This window comes from Vipera ursinii (assembly GCF_947247035.1).
Source record: "Vipera ursinii genome assembly, chromosome: 1".
NCBI lineage: Eukaryota > Metazoa > Chordata > Lepidosauria > Squamata > Viperidae > Vipera > Vipera ursinii.
This window is the reverse complement of record NC_139512.1, coordinates 163,169,524-163,197,034: the sequence shown is the minus strand read 5'-3', so window position 1 is coordinate 163,197,034 and position 27,511 is coordinate 163,169,524. Positions and strand designations below refer to the sequence as shown.

Sequence of the window (27,511 nt, the reverse complement as noted above, 5' to 3'; positions counted from 1 at the left end):
ATCTCCCAGAGCATTAAAACCACCCAGAGACTACTATTGTCTTGAAATCTTCTCACAAGAAACAGCTGTCAGGAGCATTGTGGGTGATCTCAAGTCATCTTCCTATTCCCTTGGAAGTTCAATCATCATTTCTTGTTCTAATTTAAAATTTAAAAAGCAAGCTTGCAATACTTAGTAAATTAAGCATGTTTACTCTTTGTGTTTTGTTTGATTACAAATGAAGTATGGATTTCATTTTGCAGGAAATGCCATCAGTATTTCTCAACTGTAAATGGAGGAGCATTTGGAAAAGTTATTATTATTATTATAGTACTATTGTGCCACTAAAGCAGGGGTGTCAAACTCAATTTCATTGTGGGCCGCATCAGCATTGTGGTTGCCCTCAGGGGGCCAGGTGGGTATGGGCAGGGTGGGCGTGGCCTACTGGGTGGGCGTGGCTAGAGTGTGTATGGCCTACTGGGTGGGCATGGCCAACTCTACATCGTTCACATCAAGGGTGCTTATGGGGGCCTGGGCAGGAGTGGGACAGATCTGAGGGTCTCTGGCAGAAGGAGGGTCTCTGGGCAAGGCCAAGGCAATGGGGGCCATTCCCTCACTGTTTCCAGGATGGCTTCGCGGGCCGCATGAAACTACTTCGCGGGCCACATCCGGCCCCCGGGCCTTGTGTTTGACATGTCTGCACTAAAGCTTCCAACATTATTCACTGGTTACATTTATTATTTTGAGCCACAATGGGTAGTCCTCAACTTACAACAGTTTGTTTAGTGACCATTTAAAGTTATAATGGCACTGAAAAATGTGACTCATGTCTGTTTTTCAAAGTTATGACCTTTGCAGCATCTCCATGGTCAAGTGATCAAAATTCAGATGCTTGGCCACTGACTCATATTTATGACCATTGCACTGTCCCTAGATCATGTTATCCCCTTCTGAGACCTTCTGACAACCAAAGTCAGTGAGGAAGCCAGATTCACTTAACAACCGGGTTACTAACTTATCAACTGCAAGAAAGGTTGTAAAATGGGGCAAAATTCACTTAACATATATCTCACTTAACAGAAATTTTGGGCTCAATTGTGATCGTAAGTCGATGACTATCTATACTTTTTATGGTTTTGGACCTCCCAAAAATCAGAACATTAGCGAAATAAGTGTCTAACAATGTATTCAGTAGTAATCTATTCTGTCAGAATATGAAGCAAATTGTAGCTGGTGACAATTTAGTGTTGGATATATTTCCCTGTTCTTCATTTGTTCAGCCTCTCCTAGAATTGTTTTGGTGCCTCTTGGTGATGGTTCAGAAAACTAAATAATTCCCTGGCAATTCTAGTGTTGGCCTTTGCTTACTACAAGTAAGTGAAGGAAATCACATTGATTTCATAATCTCTGACAATTCTCTGTAACAGCTCAGGCAACTAGGAGAGTGTCAGTAAAGAATGTGCAGAATTCATGGGAAAATTACGACATCACGTTTTGTAAAATTTGGCTACACGGGGAATATGGCAGGCTTTTCAAGCAATTTTTTTCAGCATGGATCACGGCCAGGAAAAGGGGTGAGTAGGCTAAGTGCAATAATCAGGCAATTATTTGGAAGACTTCTTAATATACCTCCGTCTTTATTTTAGAGGATTTCTTTCAGGAATTGAGGCTTGTGGAGGTTGGATTGCCCCTCCCTTTATTCTCCCAGCAGCAAGCTTGTGAAACAGGTTGGACTGAGAGACTGGCCCAGTGTCATATGCCTTAGCACTCTCTATGAGTGGGAACTTGGACCTGCTGCTTTCATTTATTCATAACCCAGAGACTAAGACTGCACCAAATGTTTTCTGAAATCAGCTTCAAAGTGAGATCACTATGTCGCAAATAATACTTGCTTCAACAGACATTTACGTTTTTTTGATGCTCTGAGGCAGCCTCTTGTTTCTCTTCATTGCATCTTTGCAGGTAATTTTTCTCTCCTTTGTCCTGACTTCAGACTCATTTCTTCTCTCTGATAATGTAGCAATTGGATTGACTCTAATGAATTCTTTGCAATTTTACAGCTATAGTAATGTGGTTTTTTAAAAAAATATGGGCACTCTTAATATTAAGCCCTCTAAAAAAATAGTGAAATGGAAGGAAGGTTAAAAAAAACATTTTCATTTATTCTACTGTGCATAAAATTCCAGACTGGATTAGGCTGTTTTATTAGTAGTTTCTACACCATTATGAATACTTCTGATTCAGCATTCACATTATTCTTCTTGCCTTTGGGTGGTTCTTCATTCTGCCTGCACAGAATGAGTGTGGATAAAAAAAATAAGAAAAAAACAACTGGTGAGCCATTTAACTTACACAGTTGCTCTCTTTCTCTGTTAACAGGACTTATGTCTTATCTACAGCTGCTGATGGGTGTTGGTCAACTTGGCTGTCTCAAAATGTTAAGTAGGTTCAGACCGAGTTAATAGTTGTAAGGGAGATCAGCAAAAAATGTAGCCTAGGTCAGCGGTCCCCAACCTTTGTGGCTTGGTGGCCTGGCTGGGGGGGGGGAGAGGGGAACTGGACTGTGCAAGCAGTAGGTCAGCTTGCATGCATGTGATTGTCCACTGGCCAGCTGCTCATGCAAGTTGAACTGTGCACACATGGTCCAGCCAGCCATTCCCGCAGCCAAATTCTGAATAGACCGCAGCCCGGTAGAGGGCTGCAGCCCAGGGGTTGGGGACTTCTGGCTTGGATAGAGAACTTGAAAAAGAAGGCATTAGCAAATATTTTCCATATAGTTCCCAGGAAAATTATATGGATGTATCTACGAAGTCACTAGATCTCTTTTAGGGAGGCCTTATCCATGCCTTCATAATGTATATAATGATGGTGATGCAGAACTGTATAAATAAATGGGCAGAATAGTACAGATAAGAGTAACCTAGATTTGATTAGGTTCCCTTGAATTGTTGGTCAAAATAAATAATTTGGAGACTGGGCCAGTAACCTAGTCTGTCTTCTTAACTTAAGAACCACAATGCTTCAAGTACAAGCAGTATTCTCATATTCATTACTTACACCCAAATAGGCATCATCAAAATGTAATACAGGTAATCCTCAGCCTATGATCACAATTGAGCCCCAAACCTGTGTTGCTAATTGAGACACTTGTTAAGTGCAAGTTGCCCCATTTTACAACCTTTCTTGCCACCGATGTTAAGTGAATCATTGCACTTGTTAAGTTAGTAACATGGTTGTAAAGTGAACCTGATTTCCCCATTGACTTTGCTTGCCAGAAGGTGATCACATTATCACGGGACTTTGCAAACATCATAAATATGAACCAGTTGACAAGGACCCTAATTTTGATCTTATGACAATGAGGATGCCACAATGGTTGTAAATGTGAAAAACAGTCATAAGTCACTTTTTTCAGTGCTGTTGTAACTTTGAACAGTTCACTAAATGAACTATTATAAGTTGAGGACTACCTGTATAAAATCCTGAGAAGAAGCTGTTCTCTGGCCTAACCCTTGAGTTATGATTCAACCTCCATTATGAATATTCAAGAAATATTGTATTTCCATTGTTGGGAATGTAGAATTGCCAAATGCCAATATAAACTGAATTAGTTGGTGTTCCTATATAGAGATGTTCACCCAACAGCTGTAATTTCAATGCTTGTTTGAAGTCTTTAAAATAATTCCAGAGCTAAAACCTGTAACTGCACCCTTCCAAAAGCATTGCCATCACTTTTACCAAGAAGGTTCTTGCTTACTAGTGTTGAAAGAAAAATCTTCATCAACGTCCAGTCCAAGCTGGGAATAAACAAAATGGAGATTGCTGTAGAAAGAAGGTTGTAGTTTACTGAAGAGGAGAGCCAGACAGAAAGATGGCCTTGGGAAAACTGACCACATGTAGTAGGGAGTGGTGGGTTTTTATACCTTCTTGAGCTTTTGTTTGGAGTTGTTGCTGTGGCATGAACTTTGAAAAAAGTCTGTGTCTGCCTTTCTGGTATTCTGATGGTGGTGGGTTTATCCTATTATGTCCCAAGGTCATATCCTACTTCCCTGGGGCTGTGGCTGATGACTATGTCCTGTGGTTGGATTTTTTGTGTGTGTGAGGGATTGTTGATTCTAGGTGTCTGTCTTTCTCATCCCAGCTTCCTGACAAGATTACGATATCTGTATTTCTACAGAGCTGGTTTCTGCTTGGGGGAGGGATACTTGGAGCTATTAAGAAAAACTGGGCATGCTTTTCTGCCTTTTTAAGATCCTTTGAGGAAATATAATATTCTGCCTTTTTAATATTTCCTTCTCGGGTGGGGGGGGGCTGACCTCCCACACCAGTAAAGCAAAGGGAGGGAGGAGTAGATGTTCTAGCTGCTTTGATCTTTTTTAGAAACAATATTAAAATCTTCAACTGTGCAGCCTTTAGGTTATATTTGGTCTTGTGATGTCATCAAGTAGGCTGTTCCCTTTCTCGAATCAAATTGCAAACTGTCTCCTCATCTGTAATTAGAGCTAAGCAGTGGTGTGAGGGAGTAGGATTTGTTCAGGCTTATCGCTTGTCTGCTGCCTCTTAGCACCAAACCTCACGAAAGCATGATGGTGAAATGAAGACATTATTTATGTTAGATATGTAGTTCCACATCTAATGCCTAATTGCTTATCATGGTCTGTAATCGTATAGTCTTATAACTAAGGTAAGCTTTCAAACACAGAGTTGAGCTTTTCTTCCTTTTGTTTCTGCTTTGTTTTACCATTTTTATAAGATTGCCAAAAAAAAAAAACAACCAAATCTGTCACAGAAGTTACTTGGCTAAAAGAAAATAAACAGGATTAGGGTAATTTTATAGAACATGCTTTCTTTTTGAAAAGATTACACTAATTTATGAAGCAATACCATGAAAAGCAATCAACTTATAGAGAAGATCTGTACTTACCAAGTTCAGCAATTCCGCCTTATTTTCAAGATTATTTCAAACAAAATTATTGATCCTAATTCTGTAAAGCAATCCAATACAATACAGATCAGATTGTTATCATTGTCATTTCTCAAGTACTTATCACTTACAAATATTAAAATCCTTTGTTTAAACAATGTATGAATTTGAGGGGAAAACTTGACCATTTGTGATTGATTCAATTTGTAGGAATTGGAGGACTGATAGAGGTAATTCTGTAACTGTTAAAATATGGCGGCGTTCTTTTATTGAGTTTTGTAGTGACAGATGTTTTTATTGACTGTAACTTTATTTTTCACTTGCCAAATCAGGAATGAACATGTAAATATTTCTTTGCAGTAGATGCATTTTCAGACTGGTACCTAAAGCCTTAGAGTTAGACAGTTCTAATATGTTCTGTCCTTGAGAGAAAAAATGGTAAAACAGCCTTCTTGCATACAGATCTAATCCATTCTAAATGGATATTGTGATTCAAGCAGGGTTATGGGAATTAAGTTGTAAATCAGCTAAATTTTGCATGGCCATTCTTGTGAATTTAAACATAGCAAGGTATCTGGTGAGATATGTTGACCAAGTCTCTTGCATTTGTATGGGAATAAAAAAAAAATCCCCCTAAAAATTCCCCCTGAGTCCTTCGGGAGAAGGGCGGTATAAAAATTTAATTAAATAAATAAATTAAATAAATAAATAAACGTTTGTATATCATAGTTACAGTTAACTGAGCTAATAAAAGCAGTTAGAAAAGCTAAGCTTTGTAGAGGCAGAAAAAATTCCACTTAAAAGTAGACACTATCTTGGTTTCATCAACCCAGTGCGCAGTGAAACTCTCTGGGGAGGGCATCAGCTGTTTTTAAATAAGCAAACAATCATATTACACTTCATTAGGAGGAAAAATTCCATCCCCCACAGGTAGGTACTCTAATTCGAATCTGTTTTGTAGATCCCAAGACCCCCATTTCGGTAATCATAGAAGTTACAGTTCGGTTTGCATATTGCGCTTAGTCATGTTGTGATTTGCTTGCGGTGTTATATAGGAAGTTTGCCAAGTGTGATTGATTCAACAAACCATAATCTGATTTATGAAACCAGCCTGATGCTCTTCATCCTTACTCAGCATGTAATCTAGTACAATTTAGGAATACCCAATGGGGAAAGTCTATTTTGCAGTGCCTTTTCTGCTTCTTGGACACAAGACTTTCCCAGTTCTGCTGCTTAGTTGTTTTTTTTAACGAGTGGTGCTAGAAATTAACCTTGGATATTTATGTGCAAGTTTAGTGATGTTAGCAGAGCTGCTAGTAATTACAGATGTGTGTGCGCATTTTAAGGAATTGAATTATCCAAGCTTGCTGCATAGTTGAACAAATTGACTTGTCTGTTTAAAGTCTGAGAAATCAGATTTACAACTAAAGAGATGTGTTCATGCAACTTCCTGATAGGAAATTGCACTTATACAACACCGTCATATATCTTATAAATGTAATGAAGACTGTTCTTAATTTATGAAATTGCTTATACTTCAAAAAAAGTCAATTATATCTATATTGTTAATGTTTTGCAGTCAAGGGGAATTTCTTTCCCTTGCAAAATAAATATTAAAAAGAGAATGATTGCAAAACCCTTAGATGTCAAAATAACAGATGTCAAAACAGCACATTTAAAATGAAATATAAAGTGGGGTTGTACAGAGCTTCAGATTTTATCTCTGAAAGATGCTTTAGAGTTCACAGAAATAAGAATGTATCATCTGCAGTATCTTAAAAACAACCACATCTTTTCCTATAATTACCCTTTGGAGCTGACGTGTGATCAAGAGAAAAGGTTTGGTCACTTGAAGGCGTGGTAACTGTATTTTGTTCTCGAACACCTTTTGGAGATTGAGTCCAAAGTATTACACAGTCTTAATAATAATATTAGAAATATTAAAATACCACAAGCATCATCATCCAAAAATCCCATTAAAAAAGTGGTAGTCAGTTTTATTAAATGAACTATTTTGCTGCCAAAAGAAATGTATTTATTTGTTTATTCATACTGCATAATTTGTAGGCCACCTACTTTACCAGACACTGCACAGCTTACAACAATAAGATTGATTTGCTATAAGCTAGTTGGCCAAAACAATTCCTGACAGCTATATATCTTTAGAACAACACTAAAATATAAATAGCTGGTTGCATTTAAACTTGTATGTGCTTCAGTAAGCACTGAAAAATTATTTATATTCTGCCTTTTTACACTGTTGAGTACTGTACTGTTGAGTACAGTACCCAAAAAAACACATTAAAATAATGAATTAAAACTAGTGAATAAAATAAATGGTGATTAAAACCCGTGAAAGAAATACATTTTGCTTTCTTTTTTAAGGCAAAAAAAGGAAGCAAATGCTATTCCCAAGGAACTGTCATGTGATGAAGTGAACTGCAACTTGCAAATGATACATTTTTTTTATAAAATTTGCTAATTGAAAAAGTTGCTTCTAGCTTAGAAACAATTCAGGAAATCTTTATCTCAGGTGCTGGACAAAGAGGCTTCTGGGAGTAGGAGCAACTTCAGAAGAGTCTTTTCTGTTGACCATTTATATAGTTCTTCATAACTAAAAATGTGGTCCCTCATATAGATCATAAATAGGGCTTTTAACATTTTACCTTAAATTGTGCTTGAAAGCAATTGGAGACTACTGAAAATCTTTCATTTTAGGTATTATAAGATCCGTATATATTGTTATACCCAGCTACTATAATTTACCTCACCTTTTCTTCTTAATTTTGGGTTCAGATAATGGATTCAGAGTGATCTCCATGTAGTTAAATATGTGTGATGTTAAACTCAGAAATGGGCATCTCACTGGACATGCAAAAACTAGCATTCAAACATCTTGTGGTCTCAAAAAGATGGCTACCCTATTTTAGATCCCTAGTAAGGATGCTGATTTTCCTAGTGGCTTAATAAGTAAGAAAAATAAAGTCATACATATTGCAGCAGAAATGTAAAACCCTGTCTGTTTTGTGATTCACAGTTAATGAATTATGATTTGTAAGAAAGTTCAAACCTCAGCATCCCTTTTAGGGGTACAATCTAACTGTAGTGCAGTTTCCTCTAGTCTAGGGGCAACATTAAACCATCAAGATTCTGTACTCTGTGTATGAAAAAATATAAACACCAAGTTTAGTACTGTAACTAGACAATTAAACAGTCCTGTTGGGTCATTCTTCTTTCCACATATAATATAAGCTTGCATCTTTTCTCTTCTGACAACCTCAAGAGAGCCCCAATGAAGCCTCCTAGCACTACTCTGACCCCTGGAACCACCTGCCACTTTATTGTGGGGAGGGGGAACCAAGAGAGCTACAGACTGCAAACCCCGGCTCCCCATCCTGGCATGTCCCCAAGGCCTCCTCCCTCTACAGAGGAAGAAGGCTCACCCATTGATTGCCAGTGTTCCCCAGCCAGACTTACCTTGCTGACAGCCAGCTGAATTTCTCCCTATACTTCCCTCACTGACCATTGCCCTGAAGTGATTTCAAATTTCCACTCAGTTCCAAAGCAGCCAATGACTGCTTGCCCATCGATCCTTGCCGTCAGCCAGCTGGGTGCAAGAGTTAGAGGGAAGTGGGAAGGAAGGTAGAGATAACCCTTTTCCATCTTTCAATGTGCCATGCAACTTAAGGATTTCTGGGAAGCATAGTCAGAAAGCATGGTGGTGGCTGAAGTGGCCACAGCTGTGCCAAATTTCAGTCCAATGGGAGTCATGATCCCAGATTTTGGAGGCATTGTTTAAGTTAGCCCATTTGAGGTACGTTAATTCAAAAATTGTTGCTTTATAAGCACCATTTCATCCAATTGAAGATTCATAGTATCAGACATGAGAGTTTTAGTTGTTGTTAGTTGCGAAGTCGTGTCCGACCCATTGCGACCCAAAGGACAATGTTCCTCCAGGCCTTCCTGTCCTCTACCATCTTCTGGAGTCCATTTAAGCTCACGCCTACTGCTTCAGTGACTCTATCCAGCCACCTCATTCTCTGTCGTCGCCTTCTTCTCTTACCCTCAAACTTTCCCAGCATTAGGCTCTTCTCCAGTGAGTCCTTCCTTCTCATTAGGTGGCCAAAGTATTTGAGTTTTAGCTTCAGGATCTGGCCTTCTAAAGAGCAGTCAGGGTTGATCTCCTCTAGGACTGACCGGTTTGAATGCCTTGCAGTCCAAGGGACTTGTAGGAGTCTTCTCCAGCACCAGAGTTCAAAGGCCTCAATTCTTTGGCGCTCAGCCTTTCTTATAGTCAACTTTCACAGCCATACATTGCAACTGGGGAAACCATGGCATTGACTATACACACTTTTGTTGGCAGGGTGACATCTCTGCTTTTTAGTATGCTGTCTAGATTTGCCATAGCTTTCCTCCCCAGGAGCAAGCATCTTTTAATTTCTTGGCTGCAGTCCCCATCTGCGGTGATCTTGGAGCCCATGAAAATAAAATCTGTCACTACCTCCATTTCTTCCCCATCTATTTGCCAGGAATTGAGAGGGTCGGATGCCATGATCTTGGTTCTCTTAATGTTGAGTATCAAGCCCACTTTTGCACTCTCCTTCTTCACCCGCATCAAGAGGCTCTTTAGTTCCTCTTCACTTTCTGCCATTAGAGTGGTATCATCTGCATATGTTAGGTTGTTGATATTTCTCCCAGCAATCTTAATTCCAACTTTTGATTCATCTAGCCCTGCCTTTCTCATGATGTGCTCTGCATATAAGTTAAATAGACAGGGCCACAGTGTACAACCTTGCCGGACTCCTTTCCCAATTTTGAACCAATCAGTGGTTCCGTGTCCAGTTCTCACTGTTGCTTCTTGACCTGCATATAGGTTTCTCAGGAGACAAATAAGATGGTCTGGTACTCCCATCTCTTTAAGGACTTGCCACAGTTTGTTATGATCCACACAATCAAAGGCTTTAGCATAGTCAATGAAGCAGAAGTAAATGGTTTTCTGGAACTCTCTAGCTTTTTCCATGTTCCAGCGTATGTTGGCAGTTGGATCTCTAGTTTTTTTTTTAATTTTAATTCCATTTATATCCCGCCCTTGTCCGAAGACTCAGGGCGGCTTACAAACTTAGCAGTACAAACTGCTTACAAACTTAGTTCCTCTGCCTCTTCGAAATCCTGCCTGTACTTCTGGTAGTTCTCGATCCACATACTGCTGGAGTCTAGCTTGTAGGGTTTTAAGCATAATTTTACTAGCATGTGAAATGAGAGCAATGGTGCGATAGTATGAACATTCTTTGGCATTGCCTTTCTCTGGAATTGGAATGTAAACTGATCTTTTCCAATCCTGTGGCCACTGTTGAGTTTTCCAAATTTGCTGGCAAATTGAGTGTAGCACTTTTACTGCATCGTTTTTTAAGACTGTGAATCGTTCAGCTGGAAAACTGTCACCTCCACTAGCTTTGTTGTTGCTCAGATTTCCTAAGGCCCATTTCACTTCACATTCTGGGATGTCTGGCTCGGGGTCAGTGACCACTCAGTCATGGTTATCTGGAATGTTAAGCTCATTCTTGTATAGTTCTTCTGTGTAATTTTGCCACCTCTTCTTAATCTCTTCTTCCTCTGTTAGGTCCCTGCCATTTTGATCCTTTATCATGCCCATCTTTGCATGAAACATTCCCTTCATATCTCCAATTTTCTTGAAGAGATCTCTGGTCCTCCCTATTCTATTGTTTTCTTCTATTTCTTTGCACTGTTCATTTAAGAAGGCATTCTTATCTCTTCTAGCTATTCTCTGGAATTTTGCATTCAATTGGGTGTATCTTTCTCTTTCTCCCTTGCCTTTCGCTTCCCTTCTTGCTCAGCTATTTGCAAAGCTTCCTCAGACAGCCATTTTACTTTCTTGCATTTCTTTTTCTTTGGGATGGTTTTAGTTGCTACCTCTTGTACAATGTTGCAAGCCTTCGTCCATAATTCCTCAGGCACTCTGTCTATAGATGAAGTGCACATCCATATACATAACATTTTGTCATCGGTCTGTTTCATCCAGGCCTCACTGATTCTTCTCAGGTCTAGGATTTGTTCTTGGATGGAAGGATTTGTGACAGTTGTTCTTTGAAAGTGGATTTTAAAAATCTTTTAATGTACTGAGATAGCCTATGGATTTTATTTCCTCCAAATTCATCTTGATCTCATCAGTACCTCACCACAGTTATTTTTCAATAATGGGGGCAAAAGCCACTCTGACCTGGAGGAGCAAAGCAAAATAATTTATTGAACAAGATGAGGAATACATGACAAGGGACAGTAGTGTTTTCCTACAAGGGATCAAGAGGCAGACTAAACCACTCAAGAGTTGCCTGAATCACAAGCTGAGTGGCAAATAAATTTGATAAACAAACAAATAAAAATAAGACTAATATTTTCTGCAACTGCAGAAGAACTGCACCAATATTCCCTTTCAAATACAATTGATTGATTGACTGATAATGTGCCATCAGATTGGTGTCAACCCAGTGACCATAGAGATAGATGTTCTCCATGGCTGGAATATTAGTACTCCAAACTTAATTGCTCCAAGTGCAAAAGACCTTTTCAAGACTAAAGGACTTTAAGGGAAGCATGCTCATTTTAGACTGTGCCGAAATGGGCAAATAAATTGGAGAAAGTTAGCATTTTACATTACTGGGAATATGTTGTCCAATAAATCATACTGATTTTTAGGGAAGGCAGGATTCAAAACATATAAAGAATATTTGTTTCTGAGATTTACTAATACTTAATATTAAATACAGTCTTTATTTTATACATTAAATTGCTTGGCCTCATTATGTTGTTGTTAGTTGCGAAGTCGTGTCCGACCCATCGCGACCCTATGGACAACGTTCCCCCAGGCTTTCCTGTCCTCTACCATCTTCTGGAGTCCATTTAAGCTCACGCCTACTGCTTCAGTGACTCCATCCAGCCACCTCATTCTCTGTCTTCCTTTTCTTCTATTGCACTCAATCTTTCCCAGCATTAGGCTCTTCTCCAGTGAGTCCTTCCTTCTCATTAGGTGGCCAAAGTATTTGAGTTTTAGCTTCAGGATCTGGCCTTTTAAAGAGCAGTCAGGGTTGATCTCTAGGACTGACCGGTTTGATCGCCTTGCAGTCCATACATGCACTGCCATACATTGCAACTGGGAAGACCATAGCCTTGACTATACGCACTTTTGTTGACAGGGTGATGTCTCTGCTTTTTAGTGTGCTGTCTAGATTTGCCATGGCTTTCCTCCCGAGGAGCAAGCGTCTTTTAATTTCTTGACTACAGTCCCCATCTGCAGTGATCTTGGAGCCCAGGAAAATAAAATCTGTCACTACCTCCATTTCTTCCCCATCTATTTGCCAGGAATTGAGAGGGCCAGATGCCATGATCTTGGTTTTCTTAATGTTTAGTTTCAACCCAAGTTTTGCACTCTCCTTCTTCACTCGCAACAAGAGACTCTTCAGTTCCTCTTCACTTTCTGCCATTAGAGTGGTATCATCTGCATATCTTAGGTTGTTGATATTTCTTCCAGCAATCTTAATTCCAACTTTTGATTCATCTAGCCCTGCCTTTCTCATGATGTGCTCTGCATATAAGTTAAATAGGCAAGGCGACAGTATACAGCCTTGCCGGACTCCTTTCCCAATTTTGAACCAATCAGTGGTTCCGTGTCCAGTTCTCACTGTTGCTTCTTGGCCCGCATATAGGTTTTTCAAGAGACAAATAAGATGGTCTGGTACTCCCATCTCTTTAAGGACTTGCCACAGTTTGTTATGATCCACACAATCAAAGGCTTTAGCATAGTCAATGAAGCAGTGTAGATGTTTTTCTGGAACTCTCTAGCTTTCTCCATGACCCAGCGTATGTTGGCAATTTGATCTCTAGTTCCTCTGCCTCTTCGAAATCCTGCCTGTACTTCTGGTAGTTCTCGATCCACATACTGCTGGAGTCTAGCTTGTAGGATTTTAAGCATAACTACTAGCATGAGAAATGAGTGCAATGGTGCGATAGTTTGAACATTCTTTGGCACTGCCTTTCTTTGGAATTGGAATGTAAACTGATCTTTTCCAATCCTGTGGCCACTGTTGAGTTTTCCAAGTTTGCTGGCAAATTGAGTGTAGCACTTTTACTGCATCGTTTTTTAAGATTTTGAATAGCTCAGCTGGAATACTGTCACCTCCACTAGCTTTGTTGTTGCTCAGCTTTTCTAAGGCCCACTTCACTTCACATTCTAGGATGTCTGGCTCGAGGTCAGTGACCACCTCATTGTGATTATCAGGGACGTTAAGCTAATTCTTGTATAGTTCTTCTGTGTAATTTTGCCATCTCTTCTTAATCTCTTCTGCCTCTGTTAGGTCCCTGCCATTTTGGTCCTTTATCATGCCCATTTTTGCATTGAACGTCCCCTTCATCTCTCCAATTTTCTTGAAAAGATCTCTGGTCCTCCCTATTCTATTGTTTTCTTCTATTTCTTTGCACTGTTCATTTAAGAAGGCATTCTTATCTCTTCTAGCTATTCTCTGGAATTCTGCATTCAATTGGGCGTATCTTTCTTTTTCTCCCTTGCCTTTCGCTTCCCTCCTTTCCTCAGCTATTTGCAAAGCTTCCTCAGACAGCCATTTTGCTTTCTTGCATTTCTTTTTCTTTGGGATGGTTTTGGTTGCTACCTCTTGTACAGTGTTGCGAACCTCTGTCCATAGTTCTTCAGGCACCCTGTCTATCAGATCTAATTCCTTAAATCTATTTGTCACCTCTACTGTATATTGAACAGGGATATGATTTAATTCATACCTGACTGGCCTAGTGCTTTTCCCTACTTTCTTCAGTTTAAGCCTAAACTTTGCAACAAGAAGCTCATGGTCTGAGCCACAGTCAGCTCCTGGTCTTGTTTTTACTGACTGTATAGAGCTTCTCCATCTTTGGCTGCAGAGCATATAGTCAATCTGATTTCTGTGTTGACCGTCTGGTGATGTCCATGTGTAGAGCCGTCTCTTGGGTTGTTGGAAAAGAGTGTTTGCTATGACCATCGTATTCTCTTGACAAAATTCTATCAGCCTGTGCCCTGCTTTATTTTGTACTCCAAGGCCAAACTTGCCTGTTATTCCGGTTATCTTTTGGCTTCCTACTTTAGCATTCCAATCCCCCATGATGATAAGGACATCATTTTTTGATGTTAGTTCTATAAGGTGCTGTAGGGCTTCATGGAACCGGTCAATTTCATCCTCTTCAGCACCGGTGGTTGGGGCATAGACTTGGACTACTGTGATATTGAATGGTTTGCCTTGGATTTGAACTGAGATCATTCTGTCATTTTGAGGATTGTATCCCAGTATTGCTTTTCCTACTCTTTTATTGACTATGAAGGCTACTCCATTTCTTCTGATGGATTCTTGCCCACAGTAGTATACCTGATGGTCATCTAAATTAAATTCACCCATTCCTGTCCCTTTTAGTTCGCTGATACCTAAGATGTCGATGTTCAGTCTTGTCATCTCTTGTTTGACCACGTCCAGCTTGCCTTGATTCATGGATCTTACATTCCAGGTTCCTATGGAGAAAAAATCTGTACAGCATCGGACTTTCCTTTCACCAGCAGACATATCCACAGCTGGGCGTCCTTTCGGCTTTGGCCCAGTCGCTTCATTCTTTCTGTCACTACTAGTACTAGCCCTCTGCTCTTCCCCAGTAGCATATTGGACGCCTTCCGACCTGAGGGGCTCATCTTGCAGCGTTATATCTTTTTGCCTTTTGGTACTGCCCATAGGGTTTTCATGGCAAAGATACTGGAGTGGGTTGCCATTTCCTTCTCCAGTGGATCACGTTTTGTCAGAACTCTCTGTTATGACCTGTCCGTCTTGGGTGGCCCTGCACGGCATAGCTCATAGCTTCATTGAATTACGCAAGCCCCTTCGCCACGACAAGGCAGTAATCCATGAAGGGGTGGCCTCATTATAGGGTTAATTAAATAGTAAACTTCTGTTAAGCTCATAATGATAATGAATGTTGGCAGCTACTTCCTTCTTATGTCAGTGCTGTTCCTTGCTTAAACATGGTTTGCATACAAATTTGATTGGGCATTGGTGTAAATGTCTCTGACCTTTAGAGGAAATGTTGGCATGGTTCTGTTTTTGATGTGATGATTCTTGACGGAAGTAAATTTAGTCAGCCCTTCTGGTCATATTTAATCCAGTAGAACTGTCAGGAATGTTTTGGGAGAAGAAGAAAAGGACTTATTTGTTGCTGACCTCAGATTATAAACGAATAAAAGAACTTGTAGGTGATTAATCTGTTAAGATCTTAACATCCATTTACTTGGAAGAAAATCTTATTGAGCACTGTGCAAGACTTTCAAATGAGAATGGCAAAATCTGAAGAATTATGGGTAATAATGCTGAAATCATGTTCGATATGGCAGATTTTTTGAGATTTCAATGATTTTATAACATAGTTTTAGTTTTTGTACTATGTCATGCATGTGTGATGGCACCTTGCTTCCTTAGTTTAGCATATTCTGTAGGTCAGTCGTTGTGGTTTCTGAATGATTGAAGGTAGTATCAAGAATCAGCTGTTGATTATTCCATTCATAGCATAGCGTAATATATGACTTAGTGTAAGAAACATTGCTTTCAGATCAAGTGCCCCTGACTGACTATTAAAATCTATCTTTCTTGCTTAACCCATTTTTTAATGGAAGGGAAAAAAAGATGGAAACAAGTGGTAAACAAACGTGACAAAGTGGTTAAAATGTAGTATTACAAGCTGATTCTGCCCATTGCCAGTTCAATCCTGACTGGCTCAGAGTTGATTCAGCCTTCCATCCTTCCAAGGTCAGTAAAAGGAGGACCCAGATTGTTGGGTGCAATATGCTACTTAGAGAGGGCTGTAAAGCACTATGAAGTGGGATATAATTCTAGGTTTATCAGATATGATAAATTCTTTTTGCTTATTCTGAAGGGTAGCATGCTGTAATGAAGACTGGCAAGTTCAAGTCCATTCTCAGCCGTCAAAAGTGCTTGTGGGCCAGTCCCTTTCTCTTAGCTCAGGGTACTACAGAGAGTAGGCTGGTGGCTTTGGAAACGTCATAGGAAGGGAATTATATATGTTGCCCTGAGCTCCTGAACTAAAGGTGGGATATAAATCCAGTAAAGAAATGAATAAACAAGACAAAGACATCAGAACAATTGCATTACAAAAACGTCCTCTGAAAGCACCCTTCCTTCTTACTATGTAAATGTAGGATTATGCTGCAAGGCCCCCCACACCCTGAATGTCCCCATTTGTGTTTTTTTTAAATAGTACATATTTATAATTTGAAGCCTTCCATTTCTAGGACTATGCAACCTTTGGTGTTGGATGTGATTGCACTGCCCCAAACAGAGCCTATGTGCAATCTGGGGATCTTCCTGCATTCACGATTCCTGCTCAATGAGCAGGTGACAGTTGTAGCCATGAGGGCCTTTGCACGACATCATATTGTGCCACAGCTGCTCCTGTTTCTAGATTGAAGGACTTATTCATGGTCACTCATGCCTTGGTCATTTCCCAGTTGGACTGTTGCAGTGTATTCTACATATGGGGCTGCCCTTCAAGAGTAATCAGAAACGTCATCTGATGCAAAACGCAGCAGCGCAAGCAGTTATGCAAACACACGTTACACCTCTGCTTTGTGATATGCAATGGATACCAATTTGGTTTTGGATCTAATTCAAGGTGCTGATATTTCATTTCATTTTATTTTTTTATTTCTATACCGCCCTTCTCCCAAGGGACTCAGGGCGGTTCACAGGGCATATATAAATAGCTATACAAAAATTAAAAGAAAATTAAACCAATGCCCAATTAAAATACAACAATGATAGAATAATAAAAACCAATTAAAAAACCCATACTCCCCCATCAGGCCAGACCAGCTAATTCAAATAAGTGGGTCTTCAACCCGCGACGGAAGGATCGAAGGTCCAATGCCATCCGGAGCTCAACCGATATTAACCTTTACAAGTCCTACATGGTATGGGACCAGGTTATTTAAGGAATCACCTCTCCCAGATTTCTTCTTCCCAACCCACCAGAAGCAATAGAGAGGGCACGTTGCAGGTCCTGTCATCTAGGGAGCTACATCATTTAGGCCCCAGATAGCAAGTGGGCCTTTTCTGCTGTGGTGCCCACATTGGGGAATCTGTGCCCTTAAGGTAAGGATGGGCTCATCACTCTTTAGCTTCTGAAGGGCCTCAAGACCAGGTTATGCCAGCAGGCTGGGGGCCCGAAGAGACGGGTAGACGAGTGAGGTGGCATTATTATTAACACTGTACTGTTAATATTATTTCTTTGTTTTATCTCTGGTTTTATGGTTTTAAAATGTTTTAATAATAACAATTACGTTTTTAGGCATTATTGTTTTAGCTTAGTTATACACCCTCCCCCTGAAGGTCACTTGCTTTCTTGTGAGGTGGACTATTATATAAACCAGACAATTAAATAAATAATTCACTCTAATTGCATTGAAGCTGTTAAGAGACAGCTCAGGGATTTTGAAATTCTTCTGAGACTTTTGAAGAGAGATGATAAAGCATTGTTTAACCAGAGGTTGCCAACTTTATGGGCCAAAGGGGCACGATTCCATTTTTTTTAAAATCAAATACTGTCAGCCCTCCAAGGTAGAGCAGACTTTGAAACCAGATGGATGCATGCAAGCTAATACGACTTTTATTAAAAGGTTATAGCAGGGGTGTCAAACTCAATTTCATTGAGGGCCGCATCAGCATTGCGGTTGCCCTCAGGGGGCCGGGTGGGTGTGGCCTGGGTAGGTGTGGCCTACTGGGTGGGTGTGGTTAGAGTGCGTATGGCCTACTGGGTGGGTGTGGCCAGCTCTACATCGTTGGCATCAAGGGTGCCTAGGGGGGCCTGGGCAGGAGTGGGACAGATCTGAGGGTCTCTGGCAGAAGGAGGGACTCTGGGCCAGGGCCAAGGCAGTGGGGGCCGTTCCCTCACTGTTACCAGGATGGCTTTGCGGGCCGCATGAAACCACTTCACGGGCCGGATCTGGCCCCCGGGCCTTGTGTTTGACATGTCTGGGTTATAGTAACAGAACCTTGCAAGTCTGAATTAGGAAGAATCTTATCTGAGACTCTTACTCAAGTTACAGCGTTGTGCTGGACTCAAGTTTATTTTATCTCACCACTGTCTTGGTTGCAGCTCTTCCTCCTGTTCCTCAAGGTTATTCCTTCTGGCCACTGAACACAGAGTGGGTGCAATGTAGCTGGTGATAGAAATGTACTGTGAGTTTCTGCCATTCTTTCATTTATAAGATGAACAAAAATCAATGAACTAAATTGCTACTCATTCTCTCTGGGTGCTTCCTCAAACATCTAAAAACATTGAATAACATGAATTTGTCTTGTTACCTTGATCTCTAATAGGCAATATTTCAGAGATAAAACTATTGGCTCTCTACAAGTAATCCTCAGCTTACAACCATCATTGGGACTGCATCTTCCATTCGCTTAGCCATGTGGTTAAGTGAGTTGCCCCCAATTTTCTGGCCTTTTTCACTCAATCGTTAAGTAAATAGCTGTGGTCATTAAGTGAATCTCCCAGTGATTAATTGAATCCAGATTCCCCCATTGACTCTGCTTGCTGGAAGCCCCCACCCCCGGCAAGGTGAGAAATGGCAATCATGTGACCCCAGGATGCTGCAGTGGTAAATACATTTTCTTATCAAGTTCCCAAATTTTGATCATGTGATTTTGGAGACACTTCAACAGTCATAACTGCGAGGACCTGTCCTAAGTAACTTTTTTCAATGCCATTGTAACTTCAAACGATTGTTAAGCAAAATAGTTTTAAGGAGGGCTACCTGTATAGGTGTGGCACTGGGGAGAAATGTCTGTGAGGTTGTTCCTGTAATGTTGTTAAAATGGGCCTTTATGAAAACAGCATGTAACTGAGAAAAATCAAGTATGTTCATGTTGATCTCTGTGTGAATCCATACCCTATGTTTTCACAATCTGGGATTATACAGGAGTTCACTGTTTATTAGCAAGCCACTACCAATATCTATACTATATATGTCAATATCTTTCTTTAAACAGCGTTATAGGTAATATATGACCATGCGTGTGTGTGTACTTTTCAATGTCACTCACATGGAAAGTTTTGCCATTTTTTAAAATGCTGGAATAAGGATATTATGATGAGCAGATTCATACAGTTTAGGACAGACATATGCATAACCAGTCACTCTCTCTCAGGTCAATCCATCTCACAGGGTTGTAATTATGGGGAAAATAGAAGGAGGAAGGTGTCCTGGATATACAGTATTTGCCACTTTGAATTATTTTAAAAAATAATAAAGGTAGGATATATATCTATCTATATCTATATCTATCTATACACACACATATCTATACTTACAGTGTATGTGTGCGTGTGTGTGTATGTATGCATAAATTTTTTGAGTCTGGCAGTTATAATGTTTGCCTATGGGGGTGTGGAGCAGGAATAACCTATATAGAAATAATAGTGATTCCTAAATAAGCTATTAAAAGTTTAGACTTTTTTATCTTCTATTATTTATGAGTACACTTGAATAGTTTGCTGACTTACAGATAATTAAGAAAAGCTGTCAATATACATCAGAGCCTGAAGGCAAGCATTGATTTACTTAAAAGATTTTAAAGAAAGTTTATAATCAATAAATCAAGGGAGAGGAAAGGCAGTTGTATTTCAACAATTTACCTTCTATATATAGTGAAATTTTCACAAGAACGAGCCTGGTAGAGATGGCAAAGCAATTTGCAATTATTCATTTTGGTAGCCATCTTCCATACCATCGTTTCCATAATAATAATAAATTGGATACAGAAAACAAATAAACGGTTGGTTTTTTTCTAAGATTCTCACTTAGCATTGTGAAAATCTTTGATATGAAGTCTATAAAAGCACTTGATGAGCTAAAATCAGATAATGTATACAGGGAACTGGAAAGGAAATAAAGGATATCATTTTTAACATTTTCCTAGAGAAACAAAATGTAATTCAGTTTGTCAGTTCCTAAGTAATCTCTGTGCTTCAAAATAACATCTCACAGAAAAAAGTAAGTTTGAGTAACTCTTGATGAAAACAAAGCAACTGACTGTTAAACCCAAGAAATTTTAGCTTAATGAGGGGAGGCTTTATGCTTATCATTAAAAAAAGTTAGAGGAAATTATTGGAAGAAAACTTCAGTAGAGGACTACTAGATTGGAATGATAAAAACTCAAGGCTCTATTGATGTGCTGATTAAGGAAGATAATGAAGGATGTAGTATGAACTGGAAAAAGCAGATGGATTATGAAGCTGCTTTAGTGGGTGTTGAAATAATCTAATTGATTCATAGACCTGAGTTTTAAAAGAGTAGGCTATGAATCTGTTTGAGGTAAGACAACTGGATAATTGATGGTAGAACAATTGTGCTATTAATTTCATTTAGTTATGGCCGCACAATGATAAACACTTGTAATCAAATCTATATTTTCATATACCTGACTGATAGTAATTAATGCAATCCTTGGTTAAATGTTTAATTAATTTATATTACCTAAAGAGATCGTGTGAGAAAAAAGCATCACAGAATATTCTGCAGTCAAAAGAATCTTTTTTCTGAATAAATTTTCCACTCTTAGTTGTTTTCTAAAAGTTTTTTTTTCCAGAATATTAGCAGAAAGTCTCTGCTAATGGTCTGGGATGAAGTCTCATCAGTTTGCTGACAATACCCCAGTCTTCCTGGGTGATGCAGTGGACGTTCTGTCCCAGGGCATGGAGGCTGGAACGCCGCATGGCTGGGGTGTAACAGACTTTGGCTCCACCCAAGCAAGACTAAGTGGCTTTGGATGTTTAGACCTTCTTGTGTCAGAGACATTCCATGTTTGTCTCTGAATGGAATGGCACTACCTCAGACAGACCTGGCATCAAAACTGGGGGGGGAGGTCTTCTTTGATTCACAGTTTTTGCTCAAAGATTAGGTGCCAGTCCTGGCTTGGAGGGTCTTTGGACATCTTGTGCACCGGTTGTACCTGTTCCTAGACTGGGAGATTCTATTCACAGTGACGTGTGTACCATTCCAGTTTGGCAAAAGGGGTGTGCTCCGGGTCCTATCAGCTAAAGCGGCAGCTCCCAACCTTTTCTATACTCTGCACCCCTAGAACGCTTCTGATATATTTTCACACCCCTTACAAAAGTTTGAAATAGCAGCAACAAATTATGCATATACACTATAATTTTGAAAATACCAAGTTTTCGCACCCCCTGAACTATCGTCTCGTACCCCCAGGGGGTACAACCACCCCCGGTTGGGAACCCCTAAGCTGAAGAATGACAGCTGGCAAGGTCCAGAAGATGAGCCTTTTTTTGCCATAGTGCCCACCCTTCTGAAACATTCCCTCTGAAGGTTAGGTTGACCCTGACCCCGTTGGCTTTTCAGAAGGCCTAGAGACATGGCTATGCTTCAACCTGGGCTTCAAGTGCATGAAGGGACCTGTCTCTTGGCATTGTTGATGGTCATTGTGACTTTCCTGGCTGCTGTGTATTTTAATTTTTCTATATGTATCTTTATTTGTTTAACACTGTTCACCACCTAAAGTCATTTGTTGAAATGGGCAGCTAAATAAATTAAATCATTAATAATTAAAATATCTAATGTTCTATAGAAAGTTTGTAAAAATGGGAAGAAACATACAATTTCTCTGTACTATTACTCACTAAGTGCCAAGATAGTGTTTCTTTTGAAAGAGCAAATGCCTCTCCCTTTTACTGGTTCTTCCTTTAATGTCATGCCTAAGCCTTTCTTAGCAAAGATGTAGTTAGGGTCCATGTAAACTAGTTACTATTAATTCCTTTTTCTGTGCTGTAATGTTGGCAAATTATTAGCAAACTGGACAAACTAATTTGGATAAACAGAGGTGATTTCCATTTTGGGCCAGGAATACCAATGTAACACCTATGGTATCTGTAGCACCTTAAACTATCAGTATTTTTTCCTGGGCTTTGTAAAATCCATATTATTAGTAAAATTAATCTGGTTCATAGTGCATTCATCCTAGCTATGCAAGCTTGCAGAGTAAGCTTCCTTTATCTTCTAGATTGAAGTAGCTATTGCTGTGACTTTCTGATTACTGACAATGTGCCAGACAGTGACTCCGGTATTAGGTATTGGGCAGGTATTTAAAATTGTTAGCTTCCTTTAGAAAATATTATACCAATAATGTATAGGGACAATAATTTGACAGTTGTGAAATATCTAATAAATTAGACTCTATACTGTACACATATAAGGGACAGGTCTGTCTTTGTAGGCATATTAATTTATATTGCAGCACACCAAAAATGAAATTAATAATTAAACTGGAGAGAGTAAAAAAGAAAGGCACAGCAATATCAAATAGAGAAGCAGACTCATCAAGGATCAGAAAAATGTTTGGAGCAGCATCTGAAATTCCTACAGTGTCTGAATACAGTAATGATATTGTAGGAAACCATGAGATTTAAGGAAGAGGAAAGGCCATCAGTTTCCTGCGATGGCTTAAGTACGCAAAGCATAACATTGAAACTTTAAAAATAAAAGATGAGCAAACCAGATGCATTTGACAAACTATCATTTTAAACATTCCTGGTTTATCATTATTGACCTCAGCATTATTGAGCTCAGTGTGATTGTCCTCAATTAAGGATTATATATTCAACAGCCAAGGACCAAACTATATGTACTTTTTTGTTTTCATCTGCCAGTATGATTTGGCTCTGTGGAATATATCCACTCTAAAGTTCTCAAATGTTCTCTAGAAAATAATAATTTTTACTTAAACGGATGCTATATAAATTGAACAACACATAATTGCTGAAAGACAAGGATATTGTTTTGATATTTAGTGGAGAGTTTAAAAAAGAAAATGAAGTCATGATTGTTTTTAACAGTCTTCCTCTTTGCAGGCAGTACATGCCATAGTACTTCACTCCCAACGCTTGTCCGGACACCAACCCTCGTGATGCAGCCCTCTCTGGATGTCAAATCATTTGTGTCCTTCCCCGTGGAGAGCAATTCTGCTGTTGGGCTCTTCCCAAATTTTAACACTGTAAGTAAACAGTTTATTTCAATGGATGTTGCTTTATTTGCAGTGAAATAAAATACACCCTTGTGTTATCAATTGTGAACCTGTCTCACCGTACATTTAGTGGTAATTGAACATGGATTTAATCTTGAGCATTAAATCGAAACTGAATCCTTAACCCATACATTGTTGGGCTTTCTGGACAGAGACAGTAATAAAATACTGAACTGAACCACACCTTTTGGAAAGCTTCTAATACTTTGGTGTGTGTCCCTTTGTGCGTGAGGGTAAATGCTCAAAACAAGCTATCTAGTTACACAGCACAGGTGGCTCTGTGTTTTTATTTGTTTTATGGCACTACCAAAATAAAAGACATTTAGTCCTCACAATTGAAACCAGTCGGTCTTTTCTTTCCTTATAGCTGAAGAAATGTTTCTATTTCCTTTTATTTTGCTTTAAAATTATGAAACTTGGTCAATTAAATAGCAGCCCATCTTGGTTTATTGTACAAGTATCACAATGAAGCCATTTATTTTGCTGACCAGAAAGTGCACCTGGGCTGTTTGTAGGATGCATGTGTGTGAGAGCATCGGTGTTTCAGAGTGATAAGAAATCTTGATTCCCTGGTGCTGCATTTATTGGTTCAAATGCTATTATACCATCCAATTCCATAATTTTGCTCAGTTAATTAGATACATAAGGTTTAATGTTGAAACTTGCAGCATAATTACATTTTAAAATCAGCAAGCATGTAAAAAACATTCCTGCCTAAACATGAATGTACTTTTGTTCTTGCCTTGAATTCAAGAATTTCCCTTAAATCAATGTGATTAGAAATCCACAGTTTAAGGGTGTTTCAAATAATTGTATTTTCTATTTTGTTAGTGCATATCAAGGAACATCAGAACATTAGGGTGTCCTTAGAGACGAACAGATTAAGTACTGTTCATTTAATGACTTGTGTTCATTTAACATTCAATCTCCTACATTTTTTTAAAAAAACATCCCATTTATCCTTACCTGATTTTTCTCTTTCTCCTTGCTCAGCTTCAGTTTCATTCTAAATGTAGAATTTCTATCTTCTGCTTGTCCAACTTTTTTGTTGTTGTCTGGGCTTAAATTCCATTCTCTAATAGTGCATCTTTCTTTTGACCATTGATGTGGTAATATGAATGATTAACTTTACTTTGGGCTCCGTCATATAATTTATTTCGTGTGTTCTTTGTATTTTCTGACTTTCTTCATAAATATTTTACTTTTCCGTGTATACTTGTGGGTTTGGAACTTTTTTTTCCGTGTTTTGGGAGTCAAAACATATGAAAAGCAGGATACAAAATGGATGAAGAAAAACTGTTTACTTGTTCTTATCTGAATTGTATACCTAATGTTGGTGCTGAATGACAGTGATACTTTTTTCCAGTCATTATATTAGTAAATAGAATTTCTTTACAAATGGAAAATACTGCTTGACTTTATGGTATGTTGTTTTCATCATTAAAAAGACATAGTGAACTCTGAATGTCTTCAGTATTATGATCCATAACACATTGCTGGTACTCTTAAATTAGATCTCAAATAGTTTTTAAATATAACAGCATAGATCAGGCAATTTTACTGTGAACTTATATCGTGTGTGACTTAAATCCAATATCTTGTGTGTTTGTAGAGCCGGTATTGCTATGTTCAGACAATTCAGCAGGGACACACTGTGTAAATAATCAGCTCATAGCAATAAAAAGAAAAAGAATCCAAGTCAATTTGTGAATAATGCTGTCCAGCGAGTAAACCTAGTTTGTTCAGACATGATGCTTAAAACCATTTCAAAACATTAAAATTGTCATTGTAATTTGAAAGGGAAAATCAGTATTATCAGCACTGCCAGACTGTGGGAGTTGAACCAGTGCCAGTTATTGCCTTTGCAAAGTTATGTATTTGTGTGTGTGTGTGTGTGTGTGTGTGTGTATGTATGTGTGTGTGTGTTTGAGAGAGAGAGAGAGAACACAAGAGATTCCTTATTACTTATACATAAATTCTGCTGACAGACCTTGCTTTCCAGTACAAAGCATAGCAGAGAGATGATAAGATAGCATTCCAATTTTGAAAACAGGCATAAAGTAATGTCTTTAAATATTCATGTATTCATTTCAGTGCAGCCAAAACTGAGAATCTGATAAGTATATGTCCCATATTTATTTAACTAGGGGTGACAGTTCATGGAGTGTTTCATAGCCTCTCATACCTCAAAAATATTGTTGGATATTTGTGATGCACTATATTATGTCCTGCGTTTATAGCCCCAAGCAAAGCAATAGATAGCAGAAAGTAATGATACCATCAAATGTCATATTTTTCTTCTTTGTACTATGAATCTCAGTAGTTCATACAGCCGGCCTCTACCTTGAGATGAGTTTTGCAGTTAACGAAAGTTCTTTTCAGATTTGAAGTTTAAATCCTCCTTTTCATTCACTTGCACAGTTAATTCCTTGTCTTTGCTGCTCTAACAGTGCAATATGTTGGGCGCAATAAAGAAGGAAAATTTTTCTCATCCATTCCCCTATTATTACTGTATGCCTATGAGCCTGGTGGCAAAGAGTACCAAAAAAGGTGGGGTAGGTAGATTTCCCCCCCCCTTTTCCCCTTTTCGTCTAAAGCTAAAGCAGCATGGTGCATTTATTTATTTATTTATTTAATAATATTTATATACCGCCCTTCTCCCGAAGGACTCAGGGCGGTGAACAGGGCAAGAATAAAAATACAAAGTTACAAAAATTAAAAAAGAATTAAATATCTGCCCACTAAAAACAGTAAATACAATATTAAAACCCCAATAAAACAACAATAAAAACCCCCACCAATCCCCCATCCGGCCAGGGCGGCTTGTTCGAATAAAAATGTTTTTAGATCGCGACGAAAGGAGCGAAGATCGGGCGCCATCCGGAGCTCAACCGGTAGCTGGTTCCATAACTCCGGGGCGCCCACAGAGAAGGATCTCCCCCTGGGGGCCACCAATCAACATTCTCTGACCGGTGGCACCCTGAGGAGGCCCTCTCTGTGGGAACGCACAGGGCGGAGGGAAGTTGATGCCGGCAGCAGGTGTTCCCTAAGGTACTCCGGACCCCTGCCATGTAGGGCCTTAAACACCATTACTAGTACCTTGAATCTCACCCGGAAGACAACTGGCAACCAATGCAGCTCACGGAGCAGAGGTGTAACATGGGAGTATCAGGAGACTCCCAACACAACTCTCGCGGCTGCATTCTGTACCAGTTGGAGCCAGTGTGATGAGTGAGAAGCAAGAGTGGGTCAGGTGCAGTATTGGTTGGGAAGAGTAGCATAGAAAGTATGTTTTGGGTGTGTAAAAAAGTAAAAAGATACCTTTTGATTTTGATGCTGTAATCCAGGGGTCCTCAACCTATGGGTTGCGGCCTCTCGGCTAGCGGGCCTCAGAAATGGCTGGTTGGTGCACGCGTGTGTGTGCACTCCCCCCACTTGCGCTTTCATCCGCAGCCCCGTTTGCGCATGCGTGCACACATGAACGGAGCCACTAGCGCCGGGCGGGTGTGCACAGCTCATTAGCGCATGTGCGAATGGGTCTGCTAGCACCAGGCGTGTGTGCGTGGCCCATTTGCACATGCACAAACAGGGCCGCTGGCACTGGGCGGGTGTGCACGGCCCATTTGCACATGCACAAATGAGGCCGCTAACGCCAGGCAGGTGTGCGTGGCCCATTTGTGCATGCGTGAACCAGGCCGCTAGTGCCACGCTGGTGCACACGCACCATTTGCGTGCGTGCACATGGACCAATTTGGAAGCTGCTCTCCTTCCCTCCGGGCTATGAGCTCAGAAAGTTTGGAGACCTCTGCTGTAATCCATCTATGACAGATCCCAAATTAGCTTGAAATAATGAATAATTTTTTTCAAATTTGATTGGAAATGATTAGAAACAAAAATTGATTCTCCAAATTTATTTCCAGGCTTGATCATCTCGACATTGTCTGATAGCAGTCTCCCCCATCAAACAATTTAGATATAATAGGCACCAAACACATCTAGAATGCTCTCTCTCTCTTTGGTAACTACCGCATATCTAATAACTGCCATAAGCTTCTTTAGACTGCCATGTTTTTTCCAAAACACGGTCATATGGCAAAATCCTGCCTTGGAAAAATTCTAAGCTCCAAGCAGCTTAGAATTCATGCTGGCTCCCTGAGTGTTTTTCTCTTTAGATCCTTTCTCAAGTGGCCGACTTTACCCCCTTTGCTCTGTGATGCAGTTTTACATTACCATCTGTGTGCCACTCTTAGAGCTTGAATGGAAAGCAAAATGCTATCTAGGCAGCCAATCAGGAAATGGGAAAAACAAAACTCCTACTAGTGCCTTACTTCCTTGTTTTCTTACTCTATTTCTCTCTAAAACCCTAGTTTGGCAGGAGGGAGGAGAAGCAGGCAGGGTAAGCGGGCAATTCTTGCTGATATGAAACCGCTCCCGCAGCTCTAGAGGAAACACTTCCCAT

The 27,511-nt window shown here is 39.7% G+C and overlaps 1 protein-coding gene across 2 annotated transcripts in view; it reads left to right on the top strand.

The window, feature by feature from the left end:
- Positions 1–27,511, top strand: part of ZNF385B (zinc finger protein 385B) — a gene marked incomplete at its 3' end in the record, with an annotated part of 227,949 nt that overhangs the window by 127,147 nt on the left and 73,291 nt on the right. For both annotated transcript variants that reach the window (XM_083376007.1, XM_083376008.1), the window contains one exon: positions 22,880–23,022. In XM_083376007.1, coding sequence (XP_083232133.1) covers positions 22,880–23,022 — 143 coding nt within the window. The remainder of the gene's footprint in view (positions 1–22,879; positions 23,023–27,511) is intronic.